Source organism: Oreochromis aureus, linkage group 3 (assembly GCF_013358895.1).
Source record: "Oreochromis aureus strain Israel breed Guangdong linkage group 3, ZZ_aureus, whole genome shotgun sequence".
In the NCBI taxonomy this organism is placed as follows: domain Eukaryota; kingdom Metazoa; phylum Chordata; class Actinopteri; order Cichliformes; family Cichlidae; genus Oreochromis; species Oreochromis aureus.
Genome location: NC_052944.1, coordinates 122,267,154 through 122,284,786, shown reverse-complemented (window position 1 = coordinate 122,284,786; position 17,633 = coordinate 122,267,154). Strand labels below are relative to the sequence as shown.

General features: G+C 41.8%; 1 protein-coding gene across 1 annotated transcript in view; it reads left to right on the top strand.

Moving 5' to 3' along the window:
- LOC120435228 (protein NLRC3-like) overlaps nt 1–17,040 on the top strand; it is a 40,206-nt gene extending 23,166 nt beyond the window's left edge. The window contains exons 2-11 of the mRNA XM_039604344.1: nt 882–1,011; nt 1,263–1,364; nt 4,566–4,644; nt 4,806–4,992; nt 6,588–8,376; nt 10,251–10,424; nt 10,702–10,875; nt 16,137–16,183; nt 16,332–16,841; nt 17,033–17,040. Coding sequence (XP_039460278.1) covers nt 896–1,011; nt 1,263–1,364; nt 4,566–4,644; nt 4,806–4,992; nt 6,588–8,376; nt 10,251–10,424; nt 10,702–10,875; nt 16,137–16,183; nt 16,332–16,841; nt 17,033–17,040 — 3,186 coding nt within the window. The 5' untranslated portion in view covers nt 882–895. The remainder of the gene's footprint in view (nt 1–881; nt 1,012–1,262; nt 1,365–4,565; nt 4,645–4,805; nt 4,993–6,587; nt 8,377–10,250; nt 10,425–10,701; nt 10,876–16,136; nt 16,184–16,331; nt 16,842–17,032) is intronic.
- Nucleotides 17,041–17,633: the final 593 nt, after the last annotated feature.

The following is a 17,633-nucleotide window of genomic DNA, read 5'->3' as shown; positions in this document are numbered from 1 at the left end:
GTTTTCTTGTTCTTATTCTGCCATTGTTTTACTATGTATTTTATCCTATTGTAAAGTGTCCTTGGGTGACTTGAAAGGCGCTCATAAATAAAATTTATTATTATTATTATTATTATTAATGTGATAAATGTAGAGGTGCTGGCTGTTCTCTCACTCTGCTGTTTAGCTGTAAAGGACGCCTCCCTGCCTTTGTCTCATTCATGACCTTTAATAGTCTCTTCTAACATGCAGAGATCTGTATGATCTGTTTCATAGAGTCTAACCAGCCTGTACAGGTAACAACAACAGTCACTGCATCACTGACACACAAACTTCATCTCTGTCAATAACAACATTCATACATGGAATAAAAACACATCAGTGGATCGTTGCTGGAGCTGCCTGGACTTCAGTCTTCAGGATCTCAACCAACAGCATCGATATGCTGCTCCAGATGTTTGTACTCCAGATGTCTGTGCTCCAGATGTTTGTGCTCCAAATGTTTGTGCTCCAGATGTTTGTGCTCCTGGTGAACAGGCTCTCAGTTTCATCCTTGAAATAAGTGTTTATATTGTTGTTATATTGTTGACCCACCACTGAGCATGTGACTCATCACATGATCAGTGGTGGATCAGCGACATGCTTTCTTTCCCTCTCAGGTTTAAATATGTGGGACTCTCCACCATTTGATTTTAGAACTGAAGAAGCTTCTCGGATGAAACGTCTTCTAGAAACTTAAAGAAGTAGATTTTTTCTCCAAGCTCCTTAGATCACCTGGATGACTAAACCTACAGACATATTGACCTGGTATTTAGGTCACATGACAGGTCAGAGGTCAGCGACTGTAACTCAGTTACTCCTGTTAATGTGAACTCACTGAGTGTTTGTGGTTTACCTCTCAGACTGACTGAAGGTGATGATGGAGGAAGAGGAGGACAGAGCAGAGTCTGCAGGGTCCAGCTGTCCGTCTGTGAGGAGTGACCGGTCCAAAGATCAAAATCCAGCCTTCAGTGCTGAACCTGGACCAACGAGGTCAGAGAGCTGAACTCACTGAGTAACAGAAATAATTCTGCACTGACATTATAATCAGTGTTGATTCTGGTTGATTTTCTGTGTTTGTGAGCTGAGAGGAAATGAAAATGAATTTGTAACAAAAATCAGTTTTGTCCAGTTTTCCTGTGAAAAGCTGAACTCTAATCTAAGAGGATGTTACTGACAGGAAACAGCTGCATTATCTGCAGTCTGTGTGATCACAGCTGCTTCAATCATGTTTGTGTCTGCAGAGGTCAGAGGTCACAGTCTGCAGGGTCCAGCTGTCCGTCTGTGAGGAGTGACCAGTCCAAAAATAATCCTCCACTCTTCAGTGGTGAACCTGGACCAACGAGGTCAGAGAGCTGTGATGACTCCTTTACATGTTTGTGTTTCCTGGATAAATCTGACCTGAAACATCCTCAGATTGTTACAAAGATTCATTAAAAGAAAAACAATGAAAGAGAAAGATCCAAATGTTAGACTTGGTCATTTGCTGTTTGAGGACAGTGATGCTCATATCTGTGGGGAAAGTGTGACCTGAGTGGGTTCATGTTTGTCTTTAAAGAGCTGCTCTGATTCTCTTTGTGTCTGATCTGTTAAACAGTCTGAGAGGTCACACAGAGACCCAGCAGCTAAAGCCTGGATCATACTGGCTGCTGTTAATGAGACTCCATCAGGACAACACTGGACCACAGTGGTGTGGATGTAGTGGATAAATCCCACCATACTGATGCTCAGAGTTAATCACAGGGAACAAAACCAGATGTTACCTTCAGATTGTGACCTTTGGAGTGGACGATGCAGATTTCAATAGAGAATAAATGTTGTTGTTTTTCAGCTGTGAAAAAAGAATCTAATTTTCTGAACTTAAGAATTTATGATGCTGGAAAAAACATGGTGACAATAACACAACATTTCACTGCAGGGCTCGCAAAATTCTGGTAGCCCGACTGGAAAAATCGCTAGCCCCGGGACGTCGGGCTAGCGATTTTTCCAGTCGGGCTACCAGAATCTATCCCTGCCCTGCCCGTCGGGCTATCATAGGAAGGAAAAATATATGACAATGCTTTTGCATTCTCTCGGAAATGTAGCTGGGTAATTATGTCATTGGCGTCGGCGAGCCACTGTCAATATGTGACTAGGGCTGCTCAATTAATCGAATTTTAATCTAAATTACGATCTGGGCTTTCAACGATCATTAAAAATGACTGAGCCGATTATTAGCACCTCCCTCGTGCTTTACTCTCGCGCTGCTCCGTGTGGCAAATCGAGCGCACCTCTCTGCGTTTCAAACACGCGCCACAACAATTAAGAGGAGCTAACAGAGGGAAGCTCGGAAAGCTAAGCAGAAGTTATTTGGAGAGGAGAGTGACAGCCGTTGGTTGAAAAGAGAGGTACAAAAGAAACCTTCAGTGGTGTGGAAACATTATGGGTTCACTAAACATAGATGTTTACATTTTATTTTTTATATTGCAAACATTTGCACTGTAATCAGTATTTGCACACTATTTTATACTATTTTTGACAATCTTTAAAGCCATTATTCAATACATTGTTATTGTTAAATGAATATCGTCAAATAATCGAGATCTCAATTTCAGAGAAAATAATCGTGATTATCATTTTTGCCATAATCGAGCAGCCCTATATGTGACATATTGAAATTGCATTTGAATTTGCGCTTGTTTTTTGCTTTCACTTTGCAATCGTGCGAACTGTGTATAGAGAGCGACAGTACTGATTGGTGAGTGACGATAATTTGTGCACCAATTCCTCTGACATCGTCTTATCAATCGTTAGCTTACTATGCGAACATGACAAGTGAAATCTCCCGCAAGAAGCTTAAACATGTGAGAGGTTGATCGCGCAGAGAATCGCTGAGCGTTATGTGAGTGCGTGTGTAAAAGCAGCAGGATATATATTTTAGTTCTGCTGAGCCAAATAAGACCGGTCAGGGTGAAGAAGTGACAGCCAAAGAAAAGCCGACCACAAAACGGAAAAGTTATGACAAATCAGACTATAAGGCAAAAAGAAAGTGCAGCTTTATGGTTTCATGGACAAAAGAATTTCTGTGGCTGCAATATGACAAGCTAAATAACCAGGGGTGCACATAGGTGGTCCACAGGTGCGCATTCGCTGTCAAAATAAAAAACGCGCACAAGATAAGAAGTTGCAACGCGTGTTTGCGTACACAATTGTCTGGAGGAGGACAGGCATTTGTTTAGAACTCTTAAAGATGTCGAAGAAGCTCCTTTAAGCAATTACTTTGGTGTTCCTCCACCTCCAAAGAAATGTCAGAAGGAGAACCACAAAAGAAGAGCGTATTCTCGGAAAAATGGTTGCAGGAGGTGAGCTGGCTTCAAACAAATGATGAACGCACAGAGATTTGGTGCAGAATGTGCCGTGAAAATCCCACTCTAGCAGACAAAAACAGTGCCTCTTATATGGACGCAAACATGCATTGCAACTTCTTATCTGATGCGTGTCTTTTATTTTGACAGCGAATGCGGACCACTTATGTGCACCCGTATGATTTCTGAGTCGACAAGTGCCTTTGTTACTGGGACCAGTAATTTTAAGAAAGGCCCCCATTAGAACCCATGAGAAATGCAAGAAATGCATTATTGCTCAGTCTGCAAATAACATACTAATAATCAACCTGAAAAATCTGTTTAGAACAGCGTACTGTGTTGCAAAGAGTGAACTACCACTGGCAAAATTTAGCAGTCTTTGCAAACTTCAAAAAGCAAATGGCCTCGATCTTGGTTCCACTTACCTCTTATCCGTGACTTCAGTGGAAATTTCAAATTCAGGATCTGACACAGACTGATTCATGTTCTACACAGTTCTTACAAGTTCATAGAAATTTCTGTTCAATTACAACCAAGTATTTGAGTTGATGATTGTAATTTTTATACAATGTTGTAATTTGTGTTTCAACAATTTTTTGATTAATGTTTTGTTTCCATTACAATATTATACTTTAATAATATTGTAACGGAAACAAAACATAAAAAAATTGCTCCCTTTTTTATTCGGGCTACTTAAATTTATTTCGGGCTACCAAAAACTGAAGAGTCCCTGTCCGAAGGGCTACCAGGGATTTTGAAATTTTGCGAGCCCTGCACTGTATTCATAGAATGAATGTAAAACTGTCAGACATTCATTAAATATGCAAAATGTCCACAGAAGCATCAGAGGGTCAGATGTGAAGCACTCAGTGATTTTGATAAAATGACTCATCAGTTATTAATCTGTACTACACTGATCTACCACGTTAGTAAAGCTGGTGTTCTGGTGGTGGAGGGAGACCTCGGATCATGTTCTGGTTTTGGAGCAGTGATCTGCTGATGGTTCAGTTTAATGAGCTTCTTCAAAATCATCCTTGACATCACCACTGAAAGGACGTCCATGAAAACAGACTGAAAATCACTGATATGTTCACAATCTGAGAATTTAAAACTTGACAAACTTGATTCAGATGAAGTTATTTGAGCAGAAACTCCTGGATCTTTATCCTGTGCTTGAACTAATTCTTCATGGTTCCTCCACAGAGTGCACCAGCAGAGCTCAAAGGTTCCCAGTGGTCAGTCTGCCCAGCAGCATCAAACACAGCTGGACTCCATATTTATGGTCTGTACATGTACAACAACTACTGTTACATCTGTTATGTTCACAGTCATCTCCATGCTGCTCTTTGTAGACCAGTGGATTGTCAGTGTGTCCAACATGGATCTGATGTTTGGCTCCATGATTTCAGTCTGATTGGCTCATTCATAAATATTCTGTTCCAGCTGCTGGAGGACAACATCATCACTTTTGTGAAGAATGAGCTGAAGAAGATCCAGAAGGTTCTGAGTCCAGATTACCCAGAATGCTTGGAGAGTCAAAGGAGCAGCAGCAGAGAAGCATTTGTGAAGATCACAGTGGACTTCCTGAGGAGAATGAAGCAGGAGGAGCTGGCTGACCATCTGCAGAGCAGTAAGAGGATTTATCTAAAGATTTAAAGTTTTGGATAAATCAGGCGTGTCCAAAGTCCGGCCCACGGGCCAATTGCGGCCCGCGGTCTAGTTTTAATTGGCCCGCAAGTAATTGTATAAATTGAATAGAATATGGCTCGCACTTCAACTTTTGCTTGAGTGTATTGCACTTCTTAGTTTTAACAACAGGGGGAGCTGCTGTTGATCAAGGCAGTTGCTCCACCAAAAAGGACAATCACAGAAGAAATTTACCCCCAAGTTTTGATTTGCACTGAAACTGTGGCAGTTATGAAAGAGTATAATGTACGACGTCATTATGAAACCAAACATCAGGCCTATGCATCCTACACTGGTGCTGAGCGAGAGCAGAAATTAAAGCAAATGCTAGCTCTCCTGCAGGGTCAGCAACAGTATTTTTTTCGTGCTCAAATTGTCCAGGAAAAGGCTCCAATAGCCAGCTATGAGGTCGGGATGGAGACCTCATAAAACGCTGCCTCGTTAAAGTCACCGAAATAATGTGCCCGGAAAAAGTGCAGGACTTCAACAACGTCAGCATGTCCAGAAATACAGTTGTGCGACGCATTGAAGACTCGTCAGCCAACATTAAACTACAACTGTTTGATAAAGCTGTGCTTTTGATTTTTACTCCATCGCATGCGATGAGAGCACCGATGCCACAGGCGCCGCACAGCTGCTAATTTTTTTGCGGGGAGTGGACACTTTAGGTGAGTAAAAATATATTCCACAGTACCCGTGTGTTAATGTGCAGTTACACGTGCTTCAAATATCAATAATGCGCATCGATTCTGTCACTACCCTGCTTTTGCGCACCACTTTCTTATATGCGTTTTTCTTGTTAACACACAGAGTACACACCGCTGTGCACAGCGCACGCACACGCAGGGTCAGCTGATCTCATCTGATGCAGATCTGCTCTTTGGTCAGGTGACATTTGTCCGGATTTTTTGGCACGAGTGGTGTCGGATCAGCACCGCAGCTGGATGGCCCGATTTACATACCCAGGGCAGCTGATACTCACCAGAATAATTTACTAAAATTATATGGACTCATGTTATTAAGTCCAGTTCAGTCTGTTAATGTTGATAATCGTTTCAAACGAACGTTAATAGATGTTTTGCTAAGCCTAAGAACTTAAATAACAAACTTGAAATGTACCCGTCCCATTTTCCCCTTTGTTTTTTCTCTGTGCTGTAAATCTTCTGTCTAAGAAGAAATCTGAGGCTGCTGTTCTGAGGATGAGCTACCAAAGCTTTTTCTGAATAAATCAATAAAGATCCATTTATGGAAAACTGTGATGAAGGCAGTTTTGTCTTAACACATAACACATTTGACCACTTTTAAGTGATTTTTTAAAACAGTTAAGGTTATATACCTAATTTCTAGTAAGTGGCCCAGCCCCTCCTATATTTTTATGTATGTGGCCCTCAGCGAAAAAAGTTTGGACACCCCTGGGATAAATGAACATTTCCTAATGTCTGAACAGACGGAGCAACATGTTTTAAAGATTAATTCTTTTTGGATTTAAGTGTTTGCTTCCACTTCCAAATGATATTCTACATGTTTCTTCCCATTCAGAACTTCAAGCTGCTGTTTGTCATCGTAACCTTAAATCTGCCCTGAAGAAGAAGTTCCAGTGTGTGTTTGAGGGGATCGCTAAAGCAGGAAACCCAACCCTTCTGAATCAGATCTACACAGAGCTCTACATCACAGAGGGAGGGACTGCAGAGGTCAATGATGAACATGAGGTCAGACAGATTGAAACAGCATCCAGGAAACCAGACAGACCAGAGACAACAATCAGACAAGAAGACTCACCTGGAAGAGATGAACCAATCAGAACAGTGCTGACAAAGGGAGTGGCTGGCATTGGGAAAACAGTCTTAACACAGAAATACACCCTGGACTGGGCTGAAGACAAAGCCAACCAGGACATCCAGTTCATATTTCCATTCACTTTCAGAGAGCTGAATGTGCTGAAAGAGGAAAAGTTCAGCTTGGTGGGACTTGTTCATCACTTCTTTACTGAAACCAAAGAAGCAGGAATCTGCAGCTTTGAAGACTTCCAGGTTGTGTTCATCTTTGATGGTCTGGATGAGTGTCGACTTCCTCTGGACTTCCACAAAACTACAATCCTAACTGACCCTAGAAAGTCCACCTCAGTGGATGTGCTGCTGACAAACCTCATCAGGGGGAAACTGCTTCCCTCTGCTCACCTCTGGATAACCACACGACCTGCAGCAGCCAATCAGATCCCTCCTCACTGTGTTGACATTGTGACAGAGGTCAGAGGGTTCACTGACCCACAGAAGGAGGAGTACTTCAGGAAGAGATTCAAAGATAAGAAGCAGGCCAGCAGGATCATCTCCCACATCAAGACATCACGAAGCCTCCACATCATGTGCCACATCCCAGTCTTCTGCTGGATCACTGCTACAGTTCTGGAGGATGTGCTGGAAACCAGAGAGGGAGGACAGCTGCCCAAGACCCTGACTGAGATGTACATCCACTTCCTGGTGGTTCAGGCCAAAGTGAAGAAGGTCAAGTATGATGGAGGAGCTGAGACAGATCCACACTGGAGTCCAGAGAGCAGGAAGATGATGGAGTCTCTGGGAAAACTGGCTTTTGATCAGCTGCAGAAAGGAAACCTGATCTTCTATGAATCAGACCTGACAGAGTGTGGCATCGATATCAGAGCAGCCTCAGTGTACTCAGGAGTGTTCACACAGATCTTTAAAGAGGAGAGAGGACTGTACCAGGACACAGTGTTCTGCTTCATCCATCTGAGTGTTCAGGAGTTTCTGGCTGCTCTTCATGTCCATCTGACCTTCATCAACTCTGGTCTCAATCTGCTGCAAGAACAACAAACAACCTCTACATGGTCTAAATTATTTAACAAACCAAACCTACAATCTCTCCACCAGATTGCTGTGGACAAGGCCTTACAGAGTCCAAATGGACACCTGGACTTGTTCCTCCGCTTCCTCCTGGGTCTTTCACTGCAGACCAATCAGACTCTCCTACGAGGTCTGCTGACACAGACAGGAAGTAGCTCACAGACCAATCAGAAAACAGTCCAGTACATCAAGGAGAAGCTCAGTGAGAATCTGTCTGCAGAGAAAAGCATCAATCTGATCCACTGTCTGAATGAACTGAATGATCGTTCTCTAGTGGAGGAGATCCAACAGTCCCTGAGATCAGGAAGTCTCTCCACAGATAAACTGTCTCCTGCTCAGTGGTCAGCTCTGGTCTTCATCTTACTGTCATCAGAAAAAGATCTGGATGTGTTTGACCTGAAGAAATACTCTGCTTCAGAGGAGGCTCTTCTGAGGCTGCTGCCAGTGGTCAAAGCCTCCAGCAACGCTCTGTAAGTAAATATGTGTGATCATATGTGACCTTTAGTTTTAAAATGTTGATTAAAAGTGGTCATAGAGTTCTTCCATGACAGATCCATGTCCTTAAACCATCAGCCTACATAGTTGTATAGTGTAAAAGAAAAAAGGAGAACTTTTGACCACAATATTATAACTTGAATGAACTTTTGATACAGCCTTTAAACACTTAAAATGATACATGGAATAAAAAATGTTTTGATCATTGATAACCTTGCTTTGATCTATGAACCCACATCAACACCATCCATCCATTTTCTTCCACTTATCCGGGGCCGGGTCGCGGGGGCAGCAGCCCAAGCAGAGAAGCCCAGACCTCCCCCTCCCCAGCCACCTCTTCTAGCATATCCGGGGGAACACCAAGGCGTTCCGAGGCCAGCTGAGAGATATAATCTCTCCAGTGTGTCCTGGGTCTGCCCCGGGGCCTCCTCCCGGTGGGACATGCCCGGAACACCTCAACCAGGAGGCGCCCAGGAGGCATCCTTGTCAGATGCCCGAACCACCTCAACTGGCTCCTTTTGATGTGGAGGAGCAGCGGCTCTACTCTGAGCCCTTCCCTGATGGCTGAACTTCTCACCCTATCTCTAAGGGAGAGGCCAGCCACCCTTCGGAGGAAGCTCATTTCTGCCGCTTGTATCCGTGATCTCGTTCTTTCGGTCACTACCCACAGCTCGTAACCATAGATGAGGGTAGGGACGTAGATCGACCGGTAAATTGAGAGCTTCAGCTTTACGCTCATCTCTCGCTTCACCACAACGGATCAGTACATGGTCCGCATCACTGCAGCCGCAGCACCAATCCATCTATTGTTCTCCTGCACCCTTTTCCTGTCACTTCTGAACAAGACCCCGAGATACTTAAACTCCTCTACTCGGGGCAGGAATTCTTCCCTGACCCGGAGAGGGCACTCCACCCTTTTCAGGCTAAGGACCATGGCCTCAGATTTGGAGGTGCTGATCCTCATTCCCGCTGCCTCACACTCGGCTGCAAACCGTTCCATCACCCGATGAAGCCAACAGAACCACATCATTCGCGAAAAGCAGAGATGAGATTCTGAGACCACCCAGGTGAAAGCCTTCCACCACTTGGCTGCACCTAGAAATCTGTCCGTAAAGATTAGGAACAGAATCAGTGACAAAGGGCAGCCCTGGTGGAGCCCATCACCCACCAGACTTATTATTATCTGACTTATTGCCGGCTATGCCAACCAAGCTCTTGCAATGGTTGTAAAAGGACCGAATGGCCCATAGCCATAAAATGTTTCTCAGTTTTATTATTTTCAGTCACATCTGTTTTTGATTATTAATTGAATATTTTAAAATTCAGGCTTTTTATGTCATACAAAACATATTTTCTTATGATGTCTTGTATTGATTCTGAAGGAATAGTTTTCATCAGTATCGCAGATACCAGCCTGAATTTTACTTTGTATTGGATCAGAAAGGAAATCAGTGGTATCACACATCACTTACACCAACTTCAGTACCACTTCATTTTAATACACTGGGGGGAGGTGCACCAAGATTCAGTATGAGATAAAGAATTATTTTTAACTGTAAGGTTGGAGAATAGAAATCTGTTGTTGGAAATTGGACGAACAGGTAATCTTAAAAATCACTGCATTGTAGTGTTCAGGCCCCTTCAATCTGTGATTGCTGTTGTTTTGCATTGTATGCACTATAAATGCTACTATTACAAAAGTCACAAATATTAGTGTATGTTTGTGTTTTGGGTAATAAACCAAAAGAACAGAATCTACCAGCACCTCACTGATTTCTGCTTAAAATCAACAAAAAGCAATAAAGCTGTGATTTGTTTTGATCTTGTCTCCCTTTCCGCTTGATTTCAGACTGAGTGGTTGTAACCTGTCAGACAGAAGCTGCGAAGCTCTGTCCTCAGTGCTGAGCTCCCAATCCTCTGGTCTGACAGAGCTGGATCTGAGTAACAACAACCTGCAGGATTCAGGACTGAAGTTTCTGTCTGCTGGGATGAAGAGTCCATACTGCAAACTGGAAACGCTGAGGTCAGATCAAGCAATATCGATGTTTTTCATCAATTAACGTCATTTAATCAATTTCATTTGGAAAAAATTAACATTGAGCATGTGTGTATGTTTTTTTTTAATGAATCCATCCAAGTCACAGTAAACTGCCACATTTGTGTTTCGTAACATAAGGCAATATGGATTCCAGCATGTCCTGAAACTGTGTTGAAATATTGTAAATGTAGTAGCTCATCATTGGCACCATGAATATACTTTAACACAAGTGTTTCATGTCTTCTTGTCATCATTTTCTCAGACTGAGTGGCTGTAACCTGTCAAACAGAAGCTGTAAAGCTCTGTCCTCAGTGCTGAGCTCCCAGTCCTCTAGTCTGACAGAGCTGGATCTGGGTAACAACAACCTGCAGGATTCAGGACTGAAACTTCTGTCTGCTGGGATGAAGAGTCCATACTGCAAACTGGAAACACTGAGGTCAGATCAAGCAATATCGATGTTTTTCATCAATTAAGGTCATTTAATCAATTTCATTTGGAAAAAATTAACATTGAGCATGTGTGTATGTATTTTTGTTTTTTAATGAATCCATCCAAGTCACAGTAAACTGCCACATTCGTCTTTTGTAACATAAGGCATTAAGGATTCCAGCATGTCCTGAAACAGTGTTGAAATATTGTAAATGTAGTAGCGCCTCGTGGCACCATGAATATACTTTAACAAAAGTGTTTCATGTTTTCTTGTCATCATTTTTTCAGAATGAGTGGCTGTATCCTGTCAGACAGAAGCTGTGAAACACTGTCCTCAGTGCTGAGCTCCCAGTCCTCTAGTCTGATAGAGTTGGACCTGGGTAACAACAACCTGCAGGATTCAGGACTGAAGCTTCTATTTTCTGCAGTGGAGAGTCCAAAGTGTACACTTGGAATTCTCAGGTCAGGATTCAGTCTTTTCTGATGATGATTTAAAACCTGAGTCACATCGATAAATCGCTTACTCATTTACAACAGACATGATTTGCCAAATCACCTTATATCTAACCCAAAGGTCCTGTGTTTTACTACTTTGACACCTCTTAATAGTTATCTAAGAGAACGTATACGTTCAAGTTTCAGCACAAAATTATTAATCAGATTTTTTTTCCCTGGATCACATGTGTACCCTCCTGGTTGGAGCTCCAGCAGCCTATATCAGTAAATGTAGCTTTAAATGAAATTGCTGCCCCTGTCAGGAAGAGGTGTGAGTGACACACAAAACAGCAAACATGCATGTGTCTGAGACGACACAGATACAGACCTGAATGAGACACTTGCTTTCTAACTTTGTCTGTGAGAGATAACTTTTATTATTAAATACACTTCATTTCTCATCTGTGTAGAGAATGTAGAGTTTGACATGCTAATATTACAAAATGCAAAATCACACTAAGTCACAAAGAAATTGTTTTGGAGTATTTATGGTTCAACTGATGAACTTGTTCAAATAAACCAGTAATTTACACAGAAATGGCACAAGTGAAACTTTTTCAGGGGACTTATCACTAAGCTTGTCCTGCTACACCTCACTGCAGCATTAAAAACTGTTGATCACAGTGAACACATTATTAATATTCTCTCACATTAACATTATTCATGTAGTTCCACAGGGTCCTCTGCTGGGACCAATCCTTTTCATGTTATAATGTCTGCTTTGTATAATGTCTGCAGACCACATTTAGATAGTGACATTAAAATGTATTCAGTTGAATTACTGTCCACAGAGTCTGAGTCAGATAGATGGAGACTATAGATTTAGTCTGGATGGATAATCAGTGTAAGTACACTAGGAGTAAAAGGACATCTTTACACAGCCTACACCTGGTGTGGTAGACCCCAGCCTCTATGGATCGTGTGCTTAAGTTCTGTGCTGCTCTGATTTATTGCCCGTGCTGTCTTTCAGTTCAGCTTTGTCGAGCCTCTGGTAGGATTTTTGAATGTCAGACACTTTTTTTATATGACCTGTGTAAAATCAAATCAGTAAACACATTAAGCTGAAATAAGATGCACAATTTGAAAAGTGGGGCACAAAAAATTTTGCTGTTTTCTGGAAAGTGCGTCTAAGAAGACCCAATGGAGAAAGTGAAGAGAAAAATAAAGATTAAGAAGAAGAAAATGGCAGAGGCAGTTTCTCTTGGACTGCCTGCAGATGGGGCAAGACTCTAGAAGCAGGATGATTGGAGAAAATGTAAAGAGGCCATATGATAAACCAGGAGATGAATACTCTGGTATTCTGGGGATAGTGGGAGTGAGAGGGAGAGATGCCAGTAAATGATTTCAAGGATAAATTTCAGAGAATCAGAGCTAAGAAACCAAAGCAAATGGGGAACTAAAAACATGTGGACAGACCCATAACAAGGCCAAAGACACATTAAAGGAATTGTTACAGGTTTAGAAACAGGGATGGATATGAAGGAGCTTAGCATGAATTTGCATTGAGGAAAAATTAGCAACGAGCATCAGAGGTGAGGAAACAGTTAGGAAAACTAAAAGGATGTACTGACAGGAATACTGCAGTACTTTAGGAAGAACTGCAAAGATTCAGAATGTGTGGAGTACAGTTAAGAACATGAATGCAGACAGGAAACAACAGCAGTTGTCGTAAAGTAAATTCAAACTCCTTCATTAAATGCAGCTGGTTGAGTTGGAAACAATGGAGAATGATCCTGTTAAGTTGTTTATTCTCTATAGAAATGGAGCAGAAGGAGCACATGCAGAGCTGGATGTGGGCTGTATAAACATGCATGCATCTGTGTTGTCTGTGAGCAGAGAAAACAAAGCGCTTTGATTCTCCCACAATGAGTGAAATATAAATGTAGTTTACATAATACCTGTTAAACAGTTAAAATAATAATGATACTGTTAGCTTCAACAACAACTCCTCTCGACACACATTAACAGGCCGTGCAATAAACTAATAACCACAAAGGTCCTGACAGGTAATAAACCTGTTATTACTTACAGTGGCTTCATAAACGCACTGATGGAAATGTCCAGTGTATCATAAGCCAGCCAGTCCTGTTACTGCTGTTAACTTCTTGACCAGAAAGTGTCACCATCAGGCTTCAACAGCAGTTTGCAGTAGTGATGGGCAGATGAAGCTTCATGAAGCACTGAAGCTTTTCATCCAATTGGTTCACCCCAGCGCAAAGCTTCTTGAAGCTTCATTTGCTCTAGTAGGACATCTAGTGGATGTGAAAATATTAGTTGCCATGAATTTGAAGAGTGTGGCAGTTTGTACACAGCCTGTAAATGTCAACAACAAAAGTGTGTAAAACATGTATATTGTAGTGATGGCAGTATACTGTGTATATTTTTACTGGCAGTATGGAAAATGATCATTTGGAAATGCTTAAAATGGAAATGATCATTTACTGTGAGGTGTGGTTGGGGTGTGGAAAGTGGTTGTGCTTTTGTAACGTTGAGGTATGGACAGCTACACACTGAGGCTTTGAGCCTCAGTCCTGCCTGTTCACATTTTATTCTGTAAAAACTACATTGTCACTCCCTTTATGACGTTTTTAGTGGGGAGAACATAGCTAGGATTTAACGATTTAACATATCTTTTAATTCTTTTGTCCTCCACAATGCTAAATGGCTGGGAGTCCTCAATCACCATGCTAACCAGGTCTTCATCTATTTGAGATTGTTCTCCTGAGGAAAGACAATAAAAACAAAGCACAAATATAAATATCACACACGTAACTTATTACAGTTGTATAATATTGTTCTATCATTTAGTAACATTACTGCATGCTATATTATCATGGCATTTGATGGCTCACCTGGTCTTGCTCCACAATCAGTGTTCCCCTTATTCTCATGCAAAGCTCTGTAGTGCCTAAGCATGGATGAGGTGTTGTTGTTATATCCCAGCTCCCTGGCACATAGCAAACACTTCACCTTTTACCAAAGTAAAGACAACTTAACATAAATTGTATTGCACCATCAGTATTATGAAAATGCATCATCTGTAGAAATGTACATACCTTGTTGGGAGGAATAAAATCAAAATGTTCCCACACAGGGGAGGACATCCTCCTCTTCTTAGCTGGCTCCATTCTCTCCTGACTTTCTCTCCTCACTCTCATAAACCTCCAAACTGTCTCCAAACTGTCTCCAAACTCTCACTAACTGTAACTCTCCATCAAACACCCACATTTTGAATGAAGTCTAAGGGGTTTATATCGCTGTCATAGCTCGCGGCAAAGTTCGAACCGCTTCCTGAACCAGTCACGTGGTTTAGCCGGGCAGCGAGGCTTCGGACGTCATCATTTTCAGCTCTTTCCATAAATGAAGCAAGCCTCGATACGCACTTCGCGGAAACGCCCCCTCCATTACTCGACACACACTTCAAAGCCTCGATACAGAACGTCCCATCACTAGTTTGCAGTATTAATGAGCTACAGGAAGTATGGATTGGGAAAACGTAGAGATGCTGGCCAAACAATCTGATCAAATCCACAGTGGGAATAACTGAAGTGATGAAGGCAGATGTGAGAGAACAAAAATGAATCATATTGAAATGTTAAATCATGAAAATCCTGGAGAGGAGGATCGTTCTAATGTTCAGTTTATAATGTTTGAATTCAAAGCAGCTCTTAAATGCATAAAAATGACTTCACCTGGGAAGCATCAGGTGTGTTACATCATGATGAAGCAGTTAGAGGATGCTCTGCTGCTTTTCTGTAATAGAATATATCAGGAAGCTGGAAAGAACTGTGAAACCAGGGAAAGACACCACTAAGACCACAGGTTATACATGAGATGTTAGAGCCTGTATATGTAGGGAAAGAATGACAGTGGACAGACTGATGTATGTGACGCAAAGAAGGCAGCTGTTTGCACCTTCTCAGCAGGGGGAGGAACACCATGGACCAGCAGTCTGTTAGAGTCAGAGATGAGGAAAGCTCAGTGCATTAGGAGATGAGGTGTGGTTTGTATTAGACAACTGAAATGATGGAAATGAACGAGCTGTTCCTGGTTAATATACTGTTTGCTAAGAGTATTACAGACCCAGGCCTAATCTGTCATCTGTTAACACGTCCAATATCTCCTCTTTTATTGGTGGATAAACCAACCAACATCCAACATGTTTTAATGCACAAGTTCATGTGATTTCTGTAAGCTGATAACATCCAGTCTGTTCTGTGTGGAAATGAAATTACTCAATGAAACCAGACGAGGTTGTTTCTGGAGAACTTGTGGTGGGATTGTTGCTCCTGTTGGACTCGGTCTGTGGTTCGCTGCTGCTAATAAAAAGTTGGAGGTAAACAGGTCGACTAAAAAAGCTGAAGGGAGATGGCTCATAAACAAGTGACCGCCACTTTATTAGGTCACAGGTGTACTGTACCTGAGACAGTGGCCACTGTGTACCTAATAAAGTGTCAGCCATGGTAAATGTGTTTCCAAGAGGAGAAAAACAGCTGGCAGCAAAGGCAGGGAGGGGTCCTTTCCACCTAAACAGAAGAGGAATATAAAGATGATGAAGGTCACAGTTTGAATCAGTCATATTTCATTCAATACAGTGATGAACTGATCTAGGATCAGTCCAATCATCAGCAGTTTGATCCACGGATGGATTGAAGTGTATTTGTGAAAATGTTGGACTGTTCCTTTATCAGTGTGTAACAGTGTGTGTATGAGAGCCATGTAATGTCCATGTGCACATGCTGACTGTGCTGCTCTGACCCCTCCTCCTTTCAGGGTGGAGCCTGCTGGAGTCCGATGGTTGAGACCAGGTCTGAGGAAGTGTAAGTGTGTTTTTAATGGGATTCATGAAAACAAAGCAGCACACATTCAACCATCTTCATCATGTCAGGAGTCATCATCAAAGTGTCAATCAATGAACAGATGATGGATCAATAACTGCAGCTGGATTGTGTTTGTTCTCTCCATCAGATTCCTGTCAACTCAAAATCAACACAAACACAGTGAACAGAAACCTCCAACTGTCTGACAACAACAGGAAGGTGACACATGTGAAGAAGGTTCAGTCATATCCTGATCATCCAGACAGATTTCATAGTTGGGAACAGCTGCTGTGTAGAAATGGTCTGACTGGTCGCTGTTACTGGGAGGTCGAGTGGAGAGGAGACGTTTCTGTATCAGTGAGTTACAGAAGAATCAGAAGGAAAGGAGACAGTGATGACTGTGGGTTTGGACACAACGACCAGTCCTGGAGTCTGTACTGCTCTGATGATGGTCCTCAGTCTGTCTGGCACAATAACAGAGAAACATCCATCTCCTCCTCCTCCTCCTCCTCTGTCTCTAACAGAGCAGCAGTGTATGTGGACTGTCCTGCTGGCACTCTGTCCTTCTACAGAGTCTCCTCTGACTCTCTGATCCACCTCCACACCTTCAACACCACATTCACTCAAACTCTTTATCCTGGGTTTTATGTTTCTCCTGGTTCCTCAGTGTCCCTGTGCTGAGTGTAAAGAGTGTCTCCTGTTAGAGAAACACTCTGACTGTTGAACAGATAGTTCAGTCTGTACATGTCTGTCTCTTTCACTCACAAACACGTTTTCACATTCATGGATTCAATCAGTTGATGTTTGAAACTCTTCTAAATGATTCCTTGTAAACTTCTTCCTCTTCAGTCCTTTAAAGATCGAAGCTCCCATTATTGCAGGATCCACATGTTGTTTTCTGTCTTTTTCCACTCAAAGCTTCACAGTGAATCTCAGTATGTTGTGTTTCTCTGAAGATCAGTTCACAACCAGCTTCTCTGCATTTTCAACAAGTCTGAGCTCATAAAAATGAATCCAAATGTTTCATTTCTCTTGATTAATGGGATGTTTCCAAACTCTCCACATGCTCTTACTGTTTCACTCATTGTTGGAAGCTCATCATGTGAAAATGTTTCAGCCATATGTAGCCTGGGCTCAAATATCTATTTTAGACCCTGCAGGTTAGAAGGATATAAATATTGTCATGTAAAGACTTCATTGTAAATATTACATATATGTGTTTAAAAAAAACAAAAAAAAGAGTTCAAATGCATTAAAAACATGGTTAAAATCACAATAAATAGAAGACAATCACAAATTAAGTGTTCATGGAGTTAAAAGGTACAAGAAAACCAAAGGTTTGTTATCTAATGTGAAAGAAGGAAAAAACTTTGTATTTGCTGCAAGTTGTTTTACAAGTTCATTATGGGTTGTCAAGCTTGTATTTTCTTTTATCCCATTGGTTGATGCA